The sequence below is a fragment of the Salvia splendens genome, chromosome 3 (assembly GCF_004379255.2).
Source record: "Salvia splendens isolate huo1 chromosome 3, SspV2, whole genome shotgun sequence".
In the NCBI taxonomy this organism is placed as follows: Eukaryota; Viridiplantae; Streptophyta; class Magnoliopsida; order Lamiales; family Lamiaceae; genus Salvia; species Salvia splendens.
In genome coordinates this window covers 3,811,020-3,835,775 of record NC_056034.1, presented here as the reverse complement: position 1 = coordinate 3,835,775, position 24,756 = coordinate 3,811,020, and the positions used below count along the sequence as shown (strand labels likewise).

The 24,756-nt window shown below is 37.8% G+C and overlaps 3 protein-coding genes and 1 pseudogene across 3 annotated transcripts; 3 read left to right on the top strand and 1 right to left on the bottom strand.

Annotated features, from left to right (window-relative positions):
* Window positions 1-12,320: 12,320 nt before the first annotated feature.
* LOC121793515 (probable inactive patatin-like protein 9) lies at window positions 12,321-13,790 on the bottom strand. Its single transcript, XM_042191534.1, has 2 exons — window positions 12,743-13,790; window positions 12,321-12,669 (listed from the first exon to the last, which is right to left on the bottom strand). The coding sequence occupies exons 1-2, from the start codon at window positions 13,673-13,675 to the stop codon at window positions 12,472-12,474; spliced, it is 1,131 nt and encodes a 376-aa protein (XP_042047468.1). The 5' UTR covers window positions 13,676-13,790; the 3' UTR covers window positions 12,321-12,471.
* A 1,837-nt stretch (window positions 13,791-15,627) lies between these two features.
* On the top strand, window positions 15,628-16,819 carry LOC121795601 (annotated as a pseudogene).
* A 1,480-nt stretch (window positions 16,820-18,299) lies between these two features.
* LOC121794745 (40S ribosomal protein S24-1-like) lies at window positions 18,300-21,587 on the top strand. Its single transcript, XM_042193072.1, has 3 exons — window positions 18,300-18,443; window positions 18,861-18,943; window positions 21,548-21,587. Exons 1-3 carry the CDS (start codon window positions 18,300-18,302, stop codon window positions 21,585-21,587), a joined length of 267 nt encoding a protein of 88 aa, XP_042049006.1.
* A 1,346-nt stretch (window positions 21,588-22,933) lies between these two features.
* LOC121793592 (40S ribosomal protein S18-like) lies at window positions 22,934-24,422 on the top strand. The gene is made up of 4 exons (XM_042191625.1): window positions 22,934-23,044; window positions 23,153-23,313; window positions 23,834-24,022; window positions 24,108-24,422. Exons 1-4 carry the CDS (start codon window positions 23,042-23,044, stop codon window positions 24,211-24,213), a joined length of 459 nt encoding a protein of 152 aa, XP_042047559.1. The 5' UTR covers window positions 22,934-23,041; the 3' UTR covers window positions 24,214-24,422.
* Window positions 24,423-24,756: the final 334 nt, after the last annotated feature.

Here is a 24,756-nt window from a genome sequence, read left to right as displayed (position 1 = left end):
GGTATGGAATCAACCAGAAGGGATATCGTTGCTTTGATCCAAGTACCGGGAAGATTATCACCACCATAAACTGCACCTTCTCAGAAACCGAGTTCTTTTACACCCACCACCTTAGCAGTCAGGGGGAGCAAAATCCTGAAATTAATCATAGGGACTGTCTAAGTTGGTTTGTGTCACCTCCAAGTCCTTCAATTGAGGATCCACCAGAGACTGTAGCGGTCATTGCCGCCGAACAAGCCTCACCACCAGAGTCTCCTCAACCACCTCAAGATCAACCTCAACCGATATCCCAGGTATCTCTTATACCACCATCTGAAGAGAATACTGTGGCTAATACTAACCCTGCAGAAGAAGAAGAAGATAGTACCATTGATAGTGATACTGGGAGATATGTCCTCCCAAATCGAAGTACTCGGGGCATCCCTCCGAAACGGTACTCTCCCGGGAAGATTGGTGTCAAAAGCAGATATGGGGTTGCAAACTTTGTGCAAGGGAATTTGAGCAAGATGGCGCGCGCATTTGAGGCAGCGCTGTATGAGGAAGAAGAAATTCCGCAAACTGCGGAAGAAGCAATGAGGCACAAGCACTGGAGAGAGGCCATGGATACAGAAATGAAAGCATTGATGAAGAACGAGACATGGGTGAAGGGAAAACTGCCAGAAGGAGTCAAAGCCGTGGGATGTAGATGGGTGTTCACTATCAAACGGAGACCTGATGGCTCGATCGAACGATATAAGGCACGACTGGTAGCAAAGGGATACACTCAGACTTACGGAGTTGATAATGCTGAGACTTTTTCACCAGTAGCAAAGATCAACACAGTTAGGGTGCTATTCTCGATTGCAGCCAACAAAGATTGGCCACTTCATCAGTTTGACGTGACGAATGCCTTCCTACATGGGGAACTACCCAAACCGATCTTCATGGTTCCTCCCCCAGGATTCGGAGATAACTTTCAGCCTGGAGAAGTGTGCAAACTACGAAAGACATTGTACGGACTTAAGCAATCCCCGAGGGCCTGGTTCAGTCAATTCACCGAAGTGATGAAGAAGTATGATTATCGGCAGAGTAACTCAGATCACACGTTGTTCATCAAGAAGAAGAACGGCAAAATCACGTGTCTTATCGTATATGTGGACGACATGATTATCACTGGAGATGATGAAGAAGAAATCCAGGAATTGAGAAAGAACCTGTTCAAAGAGTTTGAGATGAAGGATCTGGGTCTTCTCAAATACTTTCTAGGAATTGAAGTCCTAAGATCAAAAAGGGGGATCTTCATCAATCAGAGGAAATACATCCTTGATTTGCTAGCAGAAGTGGGAATGATAGATTGCAGGCCAGCAGACACGCCAATGATACAGAATCACGGATTACAGATAGTAGAAGGAGCCAAACTCACAGACAAGGGGAGATATCAAAGGCTAGTAGGTAAGCTCATCTACCTAGCTCATACTAGACCCGACATAGCATATGCTGTGGGAGTAGTAAGCCAGTTCATGCACTCACCACAAGAAGATCATTGGGAATCAGCTCTCAGAATTGTACGTTATTTGAAGAGTACAGCGGAGCATGGGGTCCTGTTCGAGAAACATGGACACTTGGACATTAGTGGTTTCACTGATGCAGATTGGGCCGGGAATCCGAATGACCGAAAATCCACGGCAGGGTACTTTACGCTGGTTGGAGGAAACCTCATTACTTGGAGGAGTAAGAAGCAAAAAGTGGTTGCTCTCTCAAGCGCAGAAGCTGAGTTTCGTGGAATTAAAAGTGGCCTCACTGAGATTTTGTGGCTAAGGAAGCTCATGATAGAGCTTGATTTGTACGTGCCAAAACCGTGTCGACTGTTCTGCGATAACAAAGCTGCGATCAGCATCTCCGAAAATCCAGTCCAGCATGACAGAACTAAGCATGTGGAAGTGGACAGACACTTCATCAAGGAGAAAATTGAAGCCCGGATTGTCGAGTTTCCATATGTGAAGTCAGAGGATCAGTTAGCAGACATTCTAACCAAGGCGGTGAACTCCACGTCATTCAAAGGAGTACTGAGCAAGTTAAGGATCGGAAATCCCGTTACTTAACTTGAGGGGGGTGTTGGAAAGAAATCATGTAATTAAGCTAATTGATCACAAATTAATTGTTACCATAGCTAGAATAGGATCCCTAAATTATCTCCTTACCATATGAAGGATTGATTGTATCTATAAGGTTGTAACCCTAGCACACTCTGAAATCAAGAAACCAATTCACCAAATTACCGATTCTAGTTTCTTCACAACCGATGTTGGACATTGAGTTCGTAACAAGAATAAGTGTTCCATAATGTACTAAGCTTATCAATTATCATTATGACCGAAGCTATTACTGTTGATTATTCCTTAGTACTCCATGTACCCATTAAGTTTGATAGAAGTAAATGGTTCTAACACTAAATTAAAAAAAAATGGAAAAACATCCACACCGGTCCAACAACAAAGCAACAGTAACCCATAAATAAAAACACAAAAAATATTGAAAGTATAAATCCAAGAGGTAAACGTTATATTCAGTTATATTTGATAAGCAGTCTGTACATTCACTACTTCAAGAAACCAACCTAATTACAATCTTACTTTTGAAGTTGATGCAGGTGCTATTTCAATGGTTTGGATTCATTAACCCAATTAAATAATTCTCACCTTTGTCCTACTCTCTTGACTTTTGCCAAATTACAGTACATCATCTTCATAGACTCTTTATTTCAGGATTTTTTTTTACTATTTCGTAAGGTGTAGTACTACTCCATATACATTATTAATGTATGTGGTTAAATATATATTTAAGGTCTGATCTTTATGACTAGCTGCACATATAAAATGATTACTAAAATATCTAAAAAAATTATAGCCTTTCAAATATATTGTTTGGCACGAGAAAAAAAAACAGCCAAAAAGATGAATTGGACTGACATTTTCTCCTCCATTAATACATAGTACGATCAAATACTATCTGATAATGAAGGTTGGAAACATTAGAGGATATAAAGATTTGACTGTGATGTACTATAGTAAATTTATAGAGCTTAAATATGTAACTTGAAGACCTGACACACAGTAAATATATTGAAAACCCCTAAAAACAGAAAAAAGAAAATAGATTTCATGTATGTTACCTACGCATATTTATGGATTTTTCAAGCACAAAATATTTTAAATTTATGCTTATAAGACTGGGCTCTCGATATATTCTTCTTGTAAAGGTTGAAACCCCAACCCCAAGGAACCCCACATCCCGGCCCAACAGTTGTGAGGAGGGTTCAATCATAATACGCATTGGCCTGCTAAGGGGGAGGACCGTAACCCACTGTTCTACCAGAAGACTCTAGATATATTCTTGTATTCACTACAAGCACATAAAACAAGTGGGTTTTTAACTTTAAATTCTTTTCTTCTATCCTTTTCTATTCATTTCTTTGTTGTATATCATTATTATGAGTTTCTTTGGGCACTATAATAATCAAAATTAAATTGTGAGTAGTGGATCTCCTACTCCAACACCTCTACTACATTCCTACTCCAACACTCACAACAAAATAAAATAATGTTATAAACATGTAATTGATGGTGGGATTTTATAACATTATTTTATTGTGTTATGAGTGTTGGAGTAGGAATGAAGTAGGAGATCCTTTTAGTCTAGCATTTACTACCTTCGTCCTACAATAATTGTCACACTTTGCCATTTTAGTCTATTCCTTAATAAGAGTCACATTTCACTTTTATCATAAATGGTAAGTAGACCCCACATTCCACCAACCAATTCTACTCACATTTTATTATAAAATTAATATATATATATATATAAGTAAAACTCATAATCCACTAACTTATTTAACCCATTTTTCTTTACATTTCTTAAAATCCATGTCCACACTAAATGTGACACTTAATGTGGGACGAAGGTAGTAATATTCAAAATCCTTCTGCTGTCCGCAAAGAATTCACACATCGACGGTAAATTTTGGAGGCGTGGCTAGAGTCCTAATTCATGTATGCGATAATACACATGCAATTGATAACATCAAGCGACTTATCTCATCGTGGTGTTTGTCGGGGCAATCGACGAAAAATGAATTAAATTATAAGGTTTAGGATCTTAAGCTATTAAATACTATAATATTTTTTACAAAAACTATAAATTGAACATATATTCAGGACAAAAATTGAACGTTAGCATAACATAATGTATCTATTAAAATGTTTACTTTAGTTAATTTTACTTTCTAGTATTAAATTCTACTGGTATATAGTCTTCAGTTTTTTACATGGTTAATTAATTTTCAAACAAGGTAGCAAACGGATGATAATAATAGAGCAATTTTAATAAATTAAACAAAATTTTTGAAGGTGGCCGTTTTTATTTTTAGTAGAATTGGGTATATGTACGAATTGTTCGGTTCCATTGTTCATTTTGTTTGTGGTCCAAAATTTCAATTTCGGATATATTTTAAACTTGCTACTACTTGTCTACTTCTTGGATTCCCCCAAACTAAACCACACAGATATCTCATTATTATACTCGGCAGTTATTTATTCATGTCCCTTCATATGGTTGTGAAACATAACTTCAAAAATTATTTCATATCTACATATTGCTAGGTAATCGAATTCGAATCGGCTGTCGGGTGTTTTCTGATACGTCATACTCACAATTATTTTTCCTTTATTTTTAATACAGTATAAAAATTTGGAAGACATTTCCACACATTGTAAGAGCACCCGCCACGCGGGCCGCCGGCATTCCGCGGGCCGTTCCGCCGGAATGACTTCGTAGCGGAACGCGTTGCGGTGCATGGTGTCGTCGATGAGCCGTTCCCAAGCCGTGCCGGGTGCCGACGGCACGACCCGCGGCACGGTCCGTGCCGCCAAGCGCTTCGGCGACGTGGCTCTCCCCGCGTCGTGCGTGACGACGTCACGTGCTGATGCAATAATTATTTTTTTTAAAAAAAAAATCGATTTTATAAATTTTTTTTAACGGTAATATTACCGTTTTTTATACCGTTTTTTATTTTTTTTATTTTAATTTTAATTTTTTTATTCTATAAATACTCCTAATTCATCCTCATTTCACACACAACTACACATCTATTCATCCTAAATCAACTTCATTTCCTCTCCAATTTTCATATTCAATCTCTTCACAAAATGTCCGGCGACGGCAACTACGGCGGTGGCAGCTCCGGTGGGTGGGATCTCAACGCGTTCGGCGATTGGGAGACCATGTACAACACACTTGGTGGTTCCAGTTCGTCGACGCCGGGCACCCAGGGGTCGGCGACGCCGGGTGGGTACCAACCACCCACTTTCGATGTGGATGCATACGCTCGACCCGCCGCCTCGTGGCCTTCTCAGGGATTGTCCCAGATTCAGGAGGATATCCCCGTTGCACCCACCCAGGGAGGTGGCCGAGGCGGTGGAAGCTCCAGGGATGCGTCTGAGGCGGCCGAGGAGGAGGAGGAGAAGGAACAGGAGGATGAACCGGAGAATCTGGGCCGGCATCGGTACAGCAACGAAGAAACAAAGGTGGTGTACAACGCCTGGCTCACCGTCTCGTACGATCCCATCGTCGGGAATCAACAAGCCGCCAAGTGCTTCTGGGAAAATGTCTGTGATGTCTACTACCAGACTAAGCCGAAAGGGGCCAGGAAGCGGAAATATACAATGCTCCGTGCTCACTTTCGCCGAGTCGACGTACAGGTCAAAAAATTCTGCGGCATCTACTCGGCCGAAGCGGCTCAATACCAAAGCGGAGCTTCGGGCGCCGACATTCTGAGGACGGCTTTGCGCGCCTTCCACCAGGACACCGGTCTACAGTTCAAATTTGTTGATATTTGGCAGCTCGTCAAGGACGAGGAAAGGTGGGCCGGCGGTGTCCGCTCGAGCTCGGGCTCAACCTCAAAGCGCACGAAGCACACGGCGACCGGCAACTACTCGTCTGGTGACACCGGTGAGGCCAGCGAGGGTGAACCTAGGTGTTTGGAGGTACGGGGTATCCAGCCGTGGGCGCCGTCGGCCGCAAGGGACGAAGGCGGCGAAGGCGGCTAGAGCGAGGAAGGGCCGAGGCGAATCAAGCCAGCCGGCCTCGGGATCGGGCTCGCGGGGAGGCTCGGACACACTTATGGTGGCGTACATAACCGCCACAATGGCGGACACTTCCCACTTCTCGTACGCCCAATTCACGGCCTGGTGGAACGGAATTGTTGCTATGGCAGCACAACTTGGCCTTCCGACTCCCCCTAAACCTCGACCGCCTCCGGAGGATGATTCGCCGGCGGAGTAGTTTTTTTTATTTTCCCACGTTTAATTGTGTGTTTTTTATTGTGCGTTTTTTATTTTTTTAGGATTTTAATTGTGTGTTTTTTATTTTTTTAAGTTTAAGTTGTAATTTTTTTTAATGTTGTGTGTTTTTTAATAAAGTGTGTTTGTTTTTTATTAAAGTGTGTTTTTTTAATTGAATTGAGTTGGAAATAAAAAAAAATGAAATTGAATGAATAGTAATTTAAGGAACGGTTAAGGAACGGAGGGTTGCAAGTTCCGTTCCTTAGTTAATGAATGGAGTAAAAAAGTACAGTGGGTCCCGCAAATAGTAGTTTAAGGAACGGTGGTCTGGATGGCCTAAAATATACTACTCGGTAAGACCATGTCATGTCATGTCATGAATTTAACATATATTTTTGTTTAAATGAAATTGAAGTACTCATTTTATTGATTGAAGCATCATCCTAAATATATTACGTAGTACTACTAGTTTATAATAAAAATTGATAAATTTAATAATTGAGTATGAGCAAACTGATTATAAGATCATTGAATATACTGATCTGCCTAATCAGTTTTACACTTTTCGTTGATATGTCTAAAAACTTCAATAAAATTTTGATTTGTGATTTGTAACTATCTTAAAATAGCTAATTGTTAATTATGTCAATAGCATATGCTAAACATGTCAATACGAAGATATTTGTATATATTAACTAATTTTATTGACATAAAATATCTTTTGTTGACATGTAAAATAGATGGAAACATGAAAGAGATTTGCATATCAACAAAATTTAGTTAGACATACAAATGCCTTTATGTTGACATTTACTCTCTCCGTCCCATGTTACTTGAGTCGTATTCCATTTTGGGTTGTCCCAAATTACTTGAGTCATTTATCTTTTTAGCTAAAAACAAAACATCTAATCATTCTTTCTTTTACTTTATTCTCTCATCTCTCTCTTACTTTATTCACTCTTCTACTTTATTTAACTTACTAAACACAACTTTCTTAAATTCCGTGCCGAAAAGAAACGTCTCAAGTAACATGGAATGAAGGTAGTATAACGTAAGCAGTTGACATAGTACTAGCTAGCAACTGATCATATCTGCCGCCATCAACCAACCAGGATTAACTATTTTCATGCTTATCCAATTATTAAATTTTGATTAAATACCTCGGAAAGAAAACGAGGTTGAAATATTGATTCAAGAATACGAGCGTTTATTTTAAAACTATCCACAAAGCTGTAACATATTTTCTTTTTGCTCCTATTTATTTTGAAATTATTCAGTTGCAATTCGACTTAAAGATTATTAGAAAAATGAAAATTTTATTCATATTGTGTGTTATTAACTTATAAAATTTTATTTTTTTAAATAATTCTTGAGTTGATATTGCAACTAAATTAATTTTAAAATAAATAAAAAAAGAAAAGTTAAAATATTATGAAGTCCATTAACAAATCCAACCAAATAACCTCTTAAATTAAAATGCATTAGTTTAACAACTTAATAAACCAAAAATTTGTAATAAGACCTAATTAATAAAATAAGATAAATTATTAAATGACATAATAAAATAAAAATGCATTAGTACAAAAACTATTACTTTTGTTCCACTGAAGATGACCTATTTTCCTTTTAAATTTGTCTCAATCAAAATGACTCATCACCAAAAATGAAAACAATTTTATCTATACTTTAATATTCCATCTCTGTTACTTTATTATCTCCACTTATCACATAAAATAAAACTGCATAAAATCCTGTGTTGTCCAATGAAGGGGTTATCTTCCTTGAGACGGAGGTAGTAATAAAGAGACTTAATTAAATAAAATATATTACTCCATATAAATACCTATTTTAGTGCTAAATTAATAAGTGCTCACATATTGTAAAAGTTATTGATATAATAAGTGTGACAAACTCATAGTTTAGGATGATTTCAGAGGTGATTAATCCATGTTTTTGTTGAATTAAGGTGTTTATTGTAGGTTTTCACCCATTTAGTCATCAATTAGATGAAGTAATGAGTTTGTTGGAGTTTTGAAGTAAAAACAGGTTAAAACGGGCAAAACGGAGCGAACGGGGTGATTCTAGAGAGTTCGCCTGGTCGGGCGTTTTTCATTCGAAGAAACGCCCGTCCGGGCATTTTGCAAAGATTACGGGTTCCAGAGAGAACGCCCGGTTGGACATTTTGTTATTTGTGAATATAAAAGGGGACTTCACACATTTGAGCCCTAGCTCCCACACGGCGATTTTGAGCAAGACAACAAGGTTTTGAAGAGGATTTGAAGGCTTTAGGAGCTCCCCCTCTCAAGAGATTGAAGGAGAAGACTCCCCACTATCATTACTACCATAGGGAGTTCTAGATTCTATTTTCTATCCATGTCTTTTTCCATTTGCTTTGTTTTCCTTTTTGTTTCATTTTTGAACATGAGTAGCTAGATTTTCCTTAGGGATGTGGTGATGTTTGTATGGAATCCATGGGTTGATCCTTGATTTATGCTATCTATCTCTTGTGTTGGTTTTTGTTGGTTATTGAGCTCTTATTATCCAATTGCCTAGCTAACAATTTGATATATGTTGTTCTAATTAATGACATTGAGAGATGCATGATTAGAGTGGTTAGGTAATCAACAACTACGTGTGTTACATGTAAGCGAGAGATGCATGAGCTAGAGAGAGGACTTAGGTCCGTTGTTATAGGGAGTTAATCTTGAATTGTATGAAGGAGACTCCTACACTAGGGATTAATCCACGAGTTAGATGCACCCGAGAGGGGGGTCTAACCAATTAACCCGACCTACCTAGCCACACATGAGAACTAATAGATGAGCATGACCCCTAGGTGAAACCCGTGATCCATACTAACGGATCCATATCCATACCTTTTTCAAATTTGTGTGAAAAACCATCCTTCGTTTGTCTTGTTTAGTTATTTGTCTTTACTTGATAAATTATTCTTTGATCTTAGTTATAGAAAACCAAAATCCCATTTTAGTAGTTAATATTGTTCAAAGTTGCATCGTAATACTCAAACCGGCTTTTAGTCTTCGAGGATCGATAATTTTAGCTTGCCACATGCTACTTAGCCCGTACACTTGTGAGTGAGCTTTTTAATGCAAAATTAGCATGAGTCAAAGTGGAGCATGGATTAAAAGCCAGAACACAACAAATCCAAGACTGAAATAGTGTAACAATTACCTCCCTCAAAATTTATCATTTAGTCTTATTTTTGTTAGTCTCTAAAAATTTGTCACTTTTCACTTTTACCATTTTTTATAGTGAACTCCATATTTCATTAACTCATTCTCACTCACATTTTATCGTAAATCTAATACTTTCTTCGTTCCCTCATAGAGTCATAGTTGAGTCATTTTTTCATTTTTGGAAGCTCCCTCATAGTTGGGTCATTTTTCCATTTTTGGAAGCTCCCTCATAGTTGAGTCATTTCTATTTATGGTAACATTTTTCTAACTCTTACTTTATTCTCTCTTCTTTATTCACTTTCTACTCTATTCTCTCTATTTACTTACACACTAAACATTCATTTCTTAAATTCCGTGCTGAAAAGTTTTATCTCAACTATGAGGGAATGAAGAGAGTAACATAAAAGTAGTACAGATGTACCACTAATTTTTTAAACCCATTTTCTATTACGGTATATTTCTTAAGATTAAATGGTGATCAATTATTTGGGATAGAGGGTGTAGCATGGACAATCAGTGGACCTATCAGTTACGAGCTCTAGTGAAAAAACTAACTGTACAACTCAACAAACACCATGTACAAAAGTAAGAGTAAACTGTGAAATCTGACATATTTTTTTATAAAGACAAATTTAAATCTCAAATAGAACAATGAATTTTGCACGTATTTTTATTGCAACACCAATTGGGTGATGTAGATAGCACAGTAGTATTACAAAGATAGTAATTTGTGTACATTTTTTTTAAACCATGATGTTAATTAAAAATATATAAAAATCGTGAATTTGTTCGTAATTATCCAAATGTGGATGCTCGTACGAGAAGGATCGCTACCCACTCACTTACAATTGGAGGGGAGAGCAAAAGTAGTAAGAATAGAAATAGTAAATGGTTATGTAAGATTTTAGATTTGATTCTTCTGATCAGCTCGACAGCTTTTTACAGTCTATCCTCTTCAATATGTTCATTGTTAACTGCCATGTCTCATTTGTATTTATTTGTGTTTTTATTTACAGTGCATTTTTATGTACTATAAAACCACTATTATTCAGAGATTTAAGGTATTTTATGCATAACAATTCTACAAGCTTAAACTGAAAGAGTAATATGATCTCAACAAGTTTTGAATATATTTAATTTAAGTTAGTCTCATTAACGTTTCAACTTTAATTAGGTCATTGTTTATTTCTCTTTTATATTATGATCTACTTGATAAGTAATTAAAATATTGTAATATATGGAGTACTTCTCATGGGAATTGTTGTAATGAATTTGTATGCATGGTAATAAGTGATTTTCTTGGTGTGGCATATGCATGCACTTAGAGATTCTCTTTAGCACGTTTTTTACTATTCATGTTTCTCAATTTCGATTCTTTTAATTTTTTTTTACTTCAAATCAATTTCTTTAAGTTTCAATTTTAATTTATAATCATATACTATCAACTATGGTCGATTATATATGACAAATTTCACTTTAGTTGGTGAGGCGAATCTTCGATCAATATATTGAAAATTTGAATGGTGAGATCTCATCCAACAAATATGCTGGAAGTTCGAACCTGCATGCAATAGTTCAGAATTGAAGTAAGAATTGTTTTGGGTAATGTAAATATATGCTGATATGTAAATATAACTAATATTGCTAGCCAAAATGTATAAAAAAATTAACATAAAGATGTATGTATTTACTACTGAAATTCATGAAATATTTGTGTCTTTTGTGTATTATTATTGTACTTTGAGTTACTGAATTGTTTGCTCTTTCTTAATAGTCTATGCATATAAATCAAAACCTCAAAAATGCATAGAAATAGTATATACTAGTATATATTGTTGTGTTTAATTTGATTTGAATTGTTTCAACTATTTACCACAGGAACTTCCCCCTAAAAGCTTCAAGATTAATTATTTCAAACTTTAGAAATGTTGGTTACAAAGGATACACACTTAATTAATACGTTAAGATTTTCCAAAATTTTTAGACAAATGTTGAGACGCTTCAAGATATTATTCATATTAATAAATTTAAAATTGTGACAAACAATTGCTGTAAAGAGATCTGAAGATACGTGTGTGTGTGTGTGTGTGTGAGTTGATCTTGTAGATGTAGTAGAGTGGTAAACTTGTAATGCATGGGGACAAAGATCTGAGGTTTGATTTTGAATACATTGTTATAGAGCTTTTAAATTTATACGGAGTACTATTTATTTACCTATAATAAAAAAATCCGAACATATGTATATAATGATATCTCGGATTTGATTATATTTAATTGAATGGGTAATTAATATGCGCCAAAGTTTTGACCAATCAACTAGTTTAGAGGTATATTGCCTTCAGGGAAAAGAAAAAAGGTACAGAAGTAGATAAATGCTTAAATGTGCAGCATTTAATGATATCCAAAACAGGATAATTAGTTTAAAAATTATAATTAATTAATTTACTTTCATTATGTTCAGCAGTAATTGTTTGTACATTCCCTATAAATTATGTATTCAACTTTAACCCAAAAAAAGTAGCACATGACGTGATAAAATTAAAATAGTACTACTACATCATTTCTGGAGTTGTTATTAATTACGACTCTTTGTAATTCGGGAGTGTTAAATATACACACTCGTCACATTAATTGGAAATTGTACAATAAAACTTCATTTGATGAACTCGGTTTTATAAGTGTCAGTACACAATTTTAATCATGAATTTATCCGTTCGATTATTATTAAGCAGTCTACCTCAAAGAAAGATACCTATACTACTGCATAATGGTAGTAAATAATTAACGATAGCAAGAAAATTCGAGATTAGGATCTAATTAGATGCTAAACAATCAGTTATAGCACTAGCCTTTTATTATTAATTATATTGGCTACAGGTTAACACTAGCCCCACTAATTAAAAACTGAAATTAAGAAAAAGACAAACACACGACGAAATTAATTTTTAAACAAAAAACTAACGGCCGTCAACTAGCGGAGTTTCTTTGCTCGGGCTCGACGGCAAGCTACTCTTCCCCGTTGCAACGAGCCGCTGCACAAACCCCACGATCCTCTCTCCGTTAGTCTCCGTCAGCAACCGCTTCCCGCCAAACGGCAGCGATTCCACCCCTCTCTCCGCCAGCACCTCCGCCGCGCTTGAAACCTCGGCGTTAGTCTGAAAGTCTAGACCGTTAGGCTGTTGTCATCATCAGCGGTCAATGAATTTGTGATTTCGAGAGATATTTTACCTGAACTCTGACGTAATCATTCGGGTTCCAGCAGAATGCGTTGCCGAGCAATTGATCGATCGTCTCGGAGACGCCGTCGCGGACGATGCCGACGAGCGCCGCCGTGGAGCAGTCGCCGTCGCGGCGGAGCTTAGTCTTCTGCGGGCTGCTCGAGTGGCCGTTGCCGATCGAGAGCACCAGCAGATCATCGACGCCGTTTACCGACGAGAAATCTCGCTTGTTGTGCAGGACGTGAGTGACGGCGGCGGCGGTGGGGTTGTTCATGACTAATCCGCCGTCCACCGCTAGGCAGGAGGTCTTGCCGTCGCTCGAGGTCAGCCTGAACGGCTTGAACATCGACGGCGTCGCTGACGTGGCACGGATGACCTTCCACAGCTCGAAGTCGAAGCTCGGCGACTCGGCGGCGTCGGCGCGGGAGAACACGAAAGGCGCCGAGCTGTTCAAGTCGAAGCACGGCACGAGGAGAGGCTTGCACGTGTCCTTGAGCGTCAAATCCTTCCCGTCGCTCCTCCGCCGGAACGCCGCCCGCAGGACCGCGTCCATGCTCTTGCCGGAGTACTTAATCTTCCGCCGGAAGGCACCGCCGCGCGTCACTCTGAACATCTCCCTCTGATTCTCGGTGATGAAATCGACGGCTTCTCTCGCGGTGAAGAGCGGGCGGCCGGAGCCAGCGTCGGCGAAGAGCATCGCGGCGAGGAGAGCCCCGATTCCAGTACCGACAGCAATGTCGAAGAAATCAGCGATCCGAGCAGCGGAATCGCCGGTTCGGGCTTGGATCTGGTCTTCGAGGTGAACCAATGCGGCGCCGGCGACAATGGCGGTGTTTCCGCCGCCGTCGATGCTCAATAGGCGCGTTTTTTTGCCGTCGCATTGGTAGAGCCACTTTTGCTCCAACTTGGAGAAAATCTCCAACGTCATCTGGCTCAACTCCATGGAAGAAGGGTAGAGAGGTGAAGAGCAGAAATGGAGAGATTTTAATTTTATGCAGTTACAAAGAAGAGTGTGAGAGTGGTCATTTTTTGGTGGGAGGAAGAAGCGGAGGTTTCGTGTGTGGATATATATAGATCGATTCTTTATTTATTGAGTGAAAGATTTCAGGAATTTACGATGCCTGTTTGGGGTAAGTTAGCAAGAGTACGTTAAAAAATAATAATGCACGTGTACGGGTCTCATTTTTTGGCGTTACGGATTTTAAGAAATATAAAAAAAAAGCCGGTGAAAAAAGTTAATAGAATAAAAGTCACACTTGTATATATTAGTCTTAAATAAAATGTGAGTGAAATGCGTTAATAGAATGTGAGACCCTATTACCATTTATGGTAAAAGTGAACCGAGTTTCCTATTCGTTGACGGACTAAAATAAAAAAACGAGACTCTTATTTGCGGATGTACGGAATAATAAGCATTAGTTATTTATTGCTCAATTGGGTATATTATTTGTTTGAAAAACACCTTGGTAAGTTATTTGTGCTTTAATCAATGGCTTATATTGGCCATTTCCAAACGTTAATCGAATTTGGTAACGAAAAAAAAAATACAGTGTGTGATACTTTTGCAATAATTTAATACTACTAATGAACTTTTTTTTTCTATACCAAAAATGGGAGGATATTAAACACAATTTAATACTGTTGATGTTCATAAGTCATAACTCAAGGTTTTACACAAAAATTACAATCATTATTCGAAAAATCATGAGTATTAATTGTACAATAATGGTATTCCTCCAATTCGTAAAGGGTGAGCGAGAATATCAATTCATTTATTTATCCCAAATGAACATTGAAAATTAAATAAGTAGCAAGACAAATACACTTATGAATTATACCTTGGCGTGGGGCCTAATTAATCTGGTAAATAAGTAGTAGTTTAAGAGACATCAATATGAATCACATCAGCATGGTATAAATGGAACTATGTAAATTGCACTCATAATCCATGAATAACAATCTCCAGGAGCCATTTGGATTTGTCAACAGTAATCGAGTAATTGGTATTATCAAAAGGTAACTACTTTAATTATGCGATTAAAAAAACAGTTACAGAATATTGCAGAATATAATTAATTACTATTATCCTTGCAAACAGTATTTTATTCCATGTTCTATTTTATTTATTTATTTTTGATAATTACCAAGGGTATTCCATGTTCTATTAATACACAAGAACGTGGAGTAATATGTTAATTCAAAATTCAACCATAACTCATAAAATGTTGAATGTTTCTACAAAAAGGAAATGTATGGGTTTTGTGAGTTTGTAAGGTTATATTGCAGCATTATTTTTTAGCATGATTGCAGCAGAAAATAATTACAAGAGGCTGTTTGTGTCAAGGTCATGACAAGGCTTGAAGCACAAATCTTCGAGCTTTCCAAATCATGCAATAACTGTTACGTAAACGTTGCAACAAATCATTTAGATTGATGACTCTTTTTGACTATTTATTGAAACTTCAATTCATTGCGTACATTGGGCTAATATTTAGCATCAAACTACGCAAATAATTACCAGGTTCAGATCTTCAGTCCATGTGCAATCATACTCAGTACTTTAATCATTTAAAAAAAAATAAAAAATTTCATGTTATGCTATTATCATAAGTAACATTAGTATACTAAAAACTGACACTTTTAATAATTGTACTCAGTATACATTAATTCTTATCTGTCTAATCAAATATAACTATAAATTTATTGGTTAAAGAATATTGCAAATTAAATGACAAATAATAGTATTAATCAAAGTGGATAATGTATTGATTAGTTAACACATCACATAATGTTACATTCCTTCACCTCTAAACTAATTTATATTTATATTTGCTTGATTCTGGTCTCATAGTTTGGTAAAACTACCCACCATATTTTTGTCCCATTCTTGACAAAATGTTACTCTTCGGCGAAGACGATGAGGCGAGGCTCGACCGCTGAAGTACGTGCTGAAGACAGGGCTTTTCGAGGTCGACGATGATATCACGGAAGGGCAGACGAATGACTTCCTGCGGGATATTGTGGAGCTGAAGAAGCGGCAGAAATCGGGGATTGTGAGTGATCGAAAGAGGAAGTCGAGGGAGGATGCTGGCGATGATGAGGACGGTGGGGATGGAGATAAGGATCTCAGCGGAGACGGGGCATCGTCCGGGGCTGATCACGACAAGGATATTAAGAGAATGAAGGCGAATTTTGAGGAGTTGTGCGGTGAGGATAAGATTCTGGTGTTTTTCAAGAAGTTGTTGAATGAGTGGAATCAGGAGCTTCATGAGATGACCGAGACAGAGAAGAGGAGTGCCAAAGGGAAGTAGATGGTGGCGACGTTTAAGCAATGTGCTCGCTATTTGAGTCCATTGTTCAAGTTCTGCAGAAAGAAGGTGAGTTGTTGTGGAAATTCAGTAATGTTTTTTACTCTTCTGATTTCAATTTCATATTTAAATGAACCTGTTTATATACATTTTGAATTGAATTTGATGATTTGTTGGAGTGTTGAGTGAATGATTTATCTAGGCTTCAATTGATGCATCAAAATTTCAAATTGTATTGTCATCATATGTGCAATGGTGATGAACAGAGGAGAAACTGGTTAGGTTAGGACTTAAGGATAGGATTGCACCGCTTCTTTCATTTTATGCATTTGAGTTTTTCATTGATGCCTAGGCTTGATTGTTTCAGTATAAACACGGAGTGGAAATCAATGACTTTCGTTTGCCTTTTTTTCCCTCGTATGAAACGTGACTACCTAGCTGCAATGGATCACTACATCAAAATGGCCATCGGGAATGCACCCTGGCCCATTGGAGTGACTATGGTTGGTATCCATGAACGTTCTGCGCGTGAGAAGATTTACACCAACAGTGTGGCACACGTCATGAACGACGAGACTACTCGTAAGTATTTACAATCTATAAAAAAGCTGATGACATTCGCCCAACGACGCTATCCAACAATGCATTCCAAAGCTGTGGAGTTGAACAGCCTAGCCAACGGTAGTGATCTGCAGTCGCTGTTAGCGGGAGAGATGATGTCGGAAGGGAAACAAGCTGAGGAGAGGCTTCTACTGATGGCTGCTCCCAAGGATGACTAAGTTTAGCATGTTTAAAACAAGTGTAAAGGTGGATCTTTGTGATAGAAACTAGAAAGAAAGTGGTTTGATTCAATGAAGGGTTTAAACTACATATGTGGATGCACCCAGGGACGGAAGCCGTTGCTCCAGTGGGGACTTGGCCAACACTGATCAGTCCCGTAATGGCAGTGAGCGTGTCTGTGAGATAGAAATGTTATGAGAGAGGGGAGGAAGTTTTAAGGGAATGCGAAGACTCAAAAAATTACAAAAGCAAAGTTAGGAGGTAAAAGGGAGAGGCTATAGATAAACTACGCTTTCCCATTTCTCGAGTTCAGCTAGTTTTTTTTTTATGTTTCTGTCCCAATTTAAATGCTCAGTAATTCATCTTTTTCCCCTCTACCTTCTATTTGAATTAAAAGAAAGTGCTTTTATTTGCCTCTTCAAGTTTTATTCAATTTTAATTAAATAAGTGTTGGTTTTTAAGTAATTAGATGACCATTTGTTTAGGAATAGTGAATTTAGAGCTCGCTACTTTATTTAATTTTCATTTTAGTTGTTTTTCAATGAATTATAATTTGATTTATTATAGATTTGGAATTAAATACTACTAAGAAATTTGTGTTGTAATTTGTGATTCATGAGCGACTTTGAAAATGAAAATTTATTGAAATTTTGTTAATTAAAGGTTACTAGTTTATAAAAATATTAAAAATTTATTATATGCCTACAAATGTTTATAGTGTAGCGATTAGTGTATAATATGAATTTAATTATTCATGGGTTCAGATAATCCCGCGCTAATCTGAGGACGAAGACGAGAGAAATTATTGAATATGAATACAAATCAATCCTAAAAAGTGGTATTATTACTACATTTGGGCTGGTTGGCCATGCCATCTGTTTCAGTATACATTGACAGTAGAATTGGGCCCAATTAAAGCCCATGAAGCTCCTCTTCTCTGAAAACCCCAGTTTTAAGGTTAAAAGTATTATAAATATTATGGGGTGTTCGGTTGGCAAGATTGTATCACAGATTAAATATGTAATGGGTTTGGTTCATGAGATTCAATCTCACAATTCAATCCTAGATGGATAATCATGGGATAATTAGTCTTAGCTAACCCCTATGACTAAAATAATCTCAAGACTCAATCCTAGATTGTATCTTGGTACTATTTTATCTAGCAAACCGAACACCACCTATATATTTGTATGCTAGCAATTCTTTTAGTGTTTAAGATGTAATACAAAAATAGCTCGATTTGGATAAGGAGAGAATAAATATTTTTGACTAATGTTTGTTTGGTGAGACGATAACAGTTCAATTGATTTGCAATAGTGTTTTATTTATCTTCTTATGTTAAAGAGTATGTTAATGGAGCATGTGAAGTAGTAGGATTTTTTAACAACACAGCTATTTGAAAACAAGAATGTATGCAGGAAGTATGTTTTTTTTGTCTCTGTTTTGTTGAAGGCTGAGCTGAAGGAGAAGTTGGCTAGGATGTACGAGGTTAAGGATACAAATGTCATCTTTGTGTTCAAGTTCAGAACACACTTTGGTGGTGGCAAATCCACTGGCTTTGGCTTGATTTATGATTCTGTAGAAAATGCTAAGAAATTTGAGCCAAAATACAGACTAATCAGGGTAATTTGTCTGTTTTATTTAACTTAAATTTTATTATCTGTGCTTATAGCATTTTGGGAAAATGTTTTGGTAATAGCTTTAGCACTGTCAGCTAAACTAATAAGCATTTTCTTATCAGGTGGTGTAATTTTGTGTATTATCTGATGGGTGTGTAGATTTTATGTTATTTTCATTCTTTGAATTTTAAACCTGTTTTTGCTACCAGGATTAACATATTTTAGTTATTTTGGTCTGAGTATTTTATGATGCAATTACTTTATATTGCTTCAAAAATGTACAGACTAAATATGTTCTAAGATTTTTTTTTCTCATTTTTAAACATGTAAAATCCATCCAAAATCAGAGCATAAGTCATGTTTAACAGGCTGTTTGTTTCTCTATCTATGTTGGAAATAAGTCATTGTTTTTGGAATTCAGAATGGCCTTGACACCAAGATTGAGAAGTCAAGGAAGCAAATGAAAGAACGCAAGAACAGAGCGAAGAAGATCCGTGGTGTGATATGATCCCTATATCTTAGTATTTAGTTATCTTTTTGATTCATAGTATCTTTTCCATATCTTTGTTTTCTTATTCAATAAGTTAGGGTAGTAGTATTCTAGTATTATAAATAGGAGATGATGTTATCATTTTAATCATTCAATGAAATACAATATTATTTTGGCCAAGTCCACGTGTGATTCTTTGAATCCCTAATTCCTTATGCTACCTGCTGCCCGACGGAATCTCTCCGCGCACAGCCGGAAACGTATATCTGATTTGTAGCCGTTGCCCGACGGGTTGGAACCCGCGCACAGCCGCCCAGATTCGTCCTCCGCCGACCCTCACGGGCGCCGGATTTATCTCTTCGTAGTTGTTCCCCGTTCTACCGAACGTTAGGGATTTAGATCCTTAACAACTGGTGTTTTCATCCCGTACTCATCCTCCGTCTTTGTTCATCCGTATCCCCCACATATATCTCCATTACCAAAAAAAAAAAAAACTTTTTCAGCCTACACCTCTGATCAGCGGCACAATTTCTCTACATCTTCCGTCATACATCAATTCGATTCATGGCCGCTCCCCGGACGTGTTGGGACCCGCCATATCGATCCCACCACCAGCAATTGGGGCAACAGAGACAGCCCTGGGACCTGCCACGACAGAGACAATCAAGGGGAGTCCAGCCCTATGTCCCACAACAACCACCACATCTCCAAGTGACGCCCTCTCGACTCGAGATGCCACAGCAGCACTACTCTAGAGTGGGGCGTTATGAACAACTGATCGATCTATTGGACGCTGCTACCTCTAGGCTGGAATCACAATTTGAAGAAATCGATCGTCGTTTGAGAAAATTGCAGGCGTCAAAAGCAGCATATAGACAGCTGCCCTATGCGGAGATGGTTTCGAGACCACCTAGGCGTCGTCCAACATGCTGGGATCCACCATTTCGAACACACGGTCGCCGTGTGACATGCTGGGATCCACCATTTCGAACACACGGTCGCCGTGTTGAAGAGATTCGCGCTCCTCCGCTGCCGGAGCCACCGCCACAGTACACACCTACACCATTTCATCAACCGCCGCTTGTACAGACCCGCAAGCCTACTTGTTGGGACCCGCCGGGTGCTCGGGTGTCGATGGATAGCCTGGATTATGAAGAGAGCGCATCCATATACTACTCTGATTATGATTGTGACTCTGATGGTTATGACGAGGACTTTGGTGTTGACTATATAAGCCAAACTATTGATGAAGCGGACTGTTTTATGGCTAATGAATTTGATTACCCAAGTGACATTGAGAAGGGTGTAGTCAGTGAGCGTATTCCACACACTGCACCGAGTTCTCACCTTTGGCAGTCAGACCGACCAATTATGATGCCCGACCGGATGTTGCGACAGTCGAGTCACTGTCCACCTCACGTCGCTGATCCTCGACACGACCCATCTATCAACTCACTACCTACTGTCGGTGTTGTCCCGTCACCACCACCACAACGCTCGTCATCTTGCTTGAGCATGACGAGCTACTGCCGTTCAGCAGCGCTACTGCCCGTTGTAGCTGTTGTCCCATCTACGAATCTGCCCCCAACTGCTCCGTCTTGCAGCCCCGACGATGACAGCAGGGAGGAGAGCGCAGCCCCAACTGCTCCGCCGTGCAGCCCCTATATCAGTGGAGAGGAAGAAACATTTTTAGATGACGACGAGGAGGTTGGTTCCATTGAGGAAGTGAAGAAGGTCGTAGTATCTCTCGATGCTGCTCGAGTGACATCACAAGATGTTGTTGAGAATTGTTTGGGTGAAAATGGAGGTGCAACGTTGAGAAAATTTTCCAAGGACTCACTGGGTGTTGTGTTTGATGACAAGAGTGGTGATCTTCTTGATCCAACACAATGAGAGTTGGAGATAGAGGATGAGGTACGAAATGGATCTGCGTTTACTCGAATACAGCGACCGTGCACATTTACTTTTGATCCGGGAGGAGATAAATCGCCAAAGCTTCTTCATTCAACTCTTCGTTGGTTCGTGGTTTCCACCTTGAGGACAAGGTGGATTTCAACCGTGGGGGAGTTGATATGATCCCTATATCTTAGTATTTAGTTATCTTTTTTATTCATAGTATCTTTTTCATATCTTTGTTTTCTTATTCAATAAGTTAGGGTAGTAGTATTCTAGTATTATAAATAGGAGATGATGTTATCATTTTAATCATTCAATGAAATACAATATTATTTTGGCCAAGTCCACGTGTGATTCTTTGAATCCCTAATTCCTTACGCTACCTGCTGCCCGACGGAATCTCTCCGCGCACAGCCGGAAACGTATATCTGATCTGTAGCCGTTGCCCGACGGGTTGGAACTCGCGCACAGCCGCCCAGATTCGTCCTCCACCGACCCTCACGGGCGCCGGATTTATCTCTTCGTAGTTGTTCCCCGTTCTACCGAACGTTAGGGATTTAGATCCTTAACATGGTGTCAAGAAGGTATGAGTGTCCTTTCTCTAAAATTTTGTACTCACCTTCAAAACATGAAAAACTCCTGTCTTTATTCTCTTCTGTTGGACCTCATATTGATACGATCCGATTGCAATGCTAACATTGGTTTTACATCATTGTGTAGACTAAGGCTGGAGATGCTGCCAAGACTGGAAAGAAGAAATAAATACTTTAGGATTTTATGATTTTATGTATTTCGTTTTTTTGCATTCTTGAAGATTATCATAAGAGAGTTAGTTTTTATGATGTTTAGTTAAAGTGGCGCAGAAATTTTGTGGTGGTTACTTTTCATGTTTGAAAGCTGTGTTGAATCAAATTTACCATCTATCTTAGATAATTATTTTTTCGGAATTGATTCACAACTTTATTTAAGTATTTGTTGTTTTTGAATTGGTCACTATTACACCTGCCGCCTTAGTAGGGTTGGTCCAAAATCCGCTGGACTAACCCGATTGATATCCCTATGCTTGGCCAACTCATGCACACATTCAATTTATTTATAACTAGTAGTCATTTTGCAAAATTGTTTCATTACTATACTTTGCATTGAAAATCTTACTCGGATTACTCTTAAAATTAGGTAAAATTTAATTCTCTATTTCTCTGAGAGGCTATGACCATTTTATGAAACAATACAAATTTGCACGGGCTTAGATCCATATCAATCAATATATAAAAGGCAGGTGGCAGACGGAGTTCGAGTGCCTATGAGAGAGCATCAACAATAGTGCCCCTTAATCAGCGTGGGCCTTTCTCGCAGGACGGAATGGTTAAGGGATGATCATTTTGGCCGTTTTATTATAATTTTTTTAAATTGAAAAAAAATTAAATGAATAAAATTTTTAACTTCCTCAAATATTGCCGTTTAATTACTGTTTGTTCTCTTTTTAATTTTTTTAATTATTTTTTTTCCTCTAATTCATCCTATAATCATCTATAAATACTCCATTCATCACCCATTTTTTTTCACAGTTGGATTATTATCAGGTTGACCCGATATCAACCCATCCCGCAGGATTTGCCATTCCTATCTATTCGCACAATGATGATGACATAATATTTTGTATTGTAAATTGTTTATAATGTAACATCTTCAAATATTTAAATAAAGTTAACTTAATCAAAATTGGTTACATGGTATTTATATGTCATTTATTATAAAATAAATAATAAATTAAAATAAACCTTCAAATGATATAAAAATTATAGTATTACATAAACAAGAACGATGTTGTATACCGATCAATCGACATTTTATTAGCCAATGAGAAAAACTATAGTTATAAATTGTGCCAACGTTAGGCTTTTATTTTATAGTCGTATACTGAGATTTTATTACCAGCCTGAGATTTTATTTAATTAAATTTGTTAAATGGGCTTGGACGCTTGGTTGTAATTTGTAATCATTCAATTTAAAATTTATAATTGGAAATTTAAGTAATTGGTTAAATTTTAATTATCGCCTTATTTTCTGCCGATGTTTCGGCCCAATTTATTACCAGCCCAAACTTATGGACTTAGGGTTCGTATAAATAGGAGTGTGCAATGTAAGCATCAGATTAGGGTTTTTGAATTTCTCAATCGGAGTTTCGCCGGCTCAGAGAACCCTAGTCCAGAGCAATGGTTCGTCTGTAAAATTCACACCAGGATTCCGTTTGATTAGTCGCTATATTCTTCTCCGATTACAGATTCTTCTGTATTTTATTTTCGCCAACTCTTCATTTTTTGCAGTCGCTTGTTGCAAACGAGGATTTCCAGCACATTCTGCGTGTGCAGAACACAAATGTCGATGGCAAGCAGAAGATCATGTTCGCCATGACCTCGATCAAGGGTATTGGGCGCCGTTTCGCCAACATTGTCTGTAAAAAAGCTGATATCGACATGAACAAGAGGTTACACTCCGAATTGAATGTCTTAGTTTTCAATACTTTCTCTTCATAGGTCACTTTCTTTTCGATATAATTATACTTGGAATTTGTGATGTCTATCTGCAAATTGAAATAGCTAGTTTCGTTTTTTTGCCTCTTTTCGTAGTAGAGGGGAAGAATAATTGTAAAATCTGAAATTCGTAATAGATGGAAATTTGATATAGTGTAACAACGAACTTCCTGATAAGAAATTCCGCAACCATTATTTCATTGAATTATTGCAGTTGCTATATGCTTTAGGTATCAAAATATTGATTTATTGGTGAACAACAGCGAATGAATATGATTTTATATATATCGTCTTTAGTTGGATTCATATTTATTCCTGTGAATTTTATACCTCATTCACATTGATTATGTTTTCATTTTGAGTAATTCATTGGATTTGATTGTCTGTTTGAAGGAAGTTTTGCCCTCCTTATTTAAGTACCTTGTTTACCTTTCTGAATTTGTGTAAAAGTTGTTTGATTTATAACTTGAACAGAGCTGGTGAGCTTTCTGCTGCTGAGATAGATAGCTTGATGGTGATCGTGGCAAATCCCCGCCAATTCAAGATCCCTGACTGGTTTCTGAATAGGAAGAAGGATTACAAGGACGGGAAGTTCTCTCAAGTGACTTCCAATGCCTTGGACATGAAGCTCAGGGATGACCTTGAACGTTTGAAGAAGATCAGGTCAGATTCTACAAATATGCACTTTCTTTGGTATTTACAAGTGGTTCTTCGTCTTATGCTTGCATCTCCTGTTTGATCCCTGCAGGAACCACCGTGGTCTGCGTCACTACTGGGGCCTTCGTGTGCGTGGGCAGCACACTAAGACTACTGGTCGCAGGGGAAAGACTGTTGGTGTCTCAAAGAAGCGATGAGAATCTTCAATTTTTGTCATTATTATGTATTTCTTGGCTTTTTTCCATCACATATATATTGCTGAGATTGGTATTGTTCAGGATTTGAGTTTTTGATACTGCTTTAGTTTTGTCATGTAGGACACGACGAGCCAATAGAATTTATAATTTGATTGACTGAGATACTTGCTATGTTTGTGATCGTTAATGTTAATAAGCTTTCATTAAAATTGCATTTTTTAAAGTCTATTTCCTTCTGCTTTAATTTGTTTGGATTACATTTGGCATGGGTTTCATAATTCTTTCAATATTTTTTGTTTGTATGTGGCACGACAACGACGATTAACCTTTGAATTGTAGCATCTCCTTTGCCGCTATTCATGTGGGAAACGGTATTGATTTAACCTCAACAGCCAGTTAGAGCGACTTCCATACGGTTATTTTGTTTTGCAGGACCAATAAACAGTCACTCTATTATGTGTCCATAAATTCTTTTGCCCAAAAAGCTATTATGGTGTAAACAATTTTTTCCACTTGTAAATTTTTAACAGTCTCTCAAGTCTT

Bases quoted from the DNA above. Each gene is read 5' to 3' on its own strand.
- LOC121793515 (XM_042191534.1), bottom strand. From the start codon at position 13,675: ATGGAGTTGAGCCAGATGACGTTGGAGATTTTCTCCAAGTTGGAGCAA. The intron at 12,670-12,742 runs GTAAAATATCTC...CTAGACTTTCAG, and splicing joins ATGATTACGTCAGAGTTCAG to ACTAACGCCGAGGTTTCAAG.
- LOC121794745 (XM_042193072.1), top strand. From the start codon at position 18,300: ATGTACGAGGTTAAGGATACAAATGTCATCTTTGTGTTCAAGTTCAGA. The intron at 18,444-18,860 runs GTAATTTGTCTG...TTTGGAATTCAG, and splicing joins CAAAATACAGACTAATCAGG to AATGGCCTTGACACCAAGAT. The intron at 18,944-21,547 runs ATGATCCCTATA...CATTGTGTAGAC, and splicing joins AAGAAGATCCGTGGTGTGAT to TAAGGCTGGAGATGCTGCCA.
- LOC121793592 (XM_042191625.1), top strand. The intron at 23,314-23,833 runs GTTACACTCCGA...TAACTTGAACAG, and splicing joins GATATCGACATGAACAAGAG to AGCTGGTGAGCTTTCTGCTG. The intron at 24,023-24,107 runs GTCAGATTCTAC...TGATCCCTGCAG, and splicing joins GAACGTTTGAAGAAGATCAG to GAACCACCGTGGTCTGCGTC.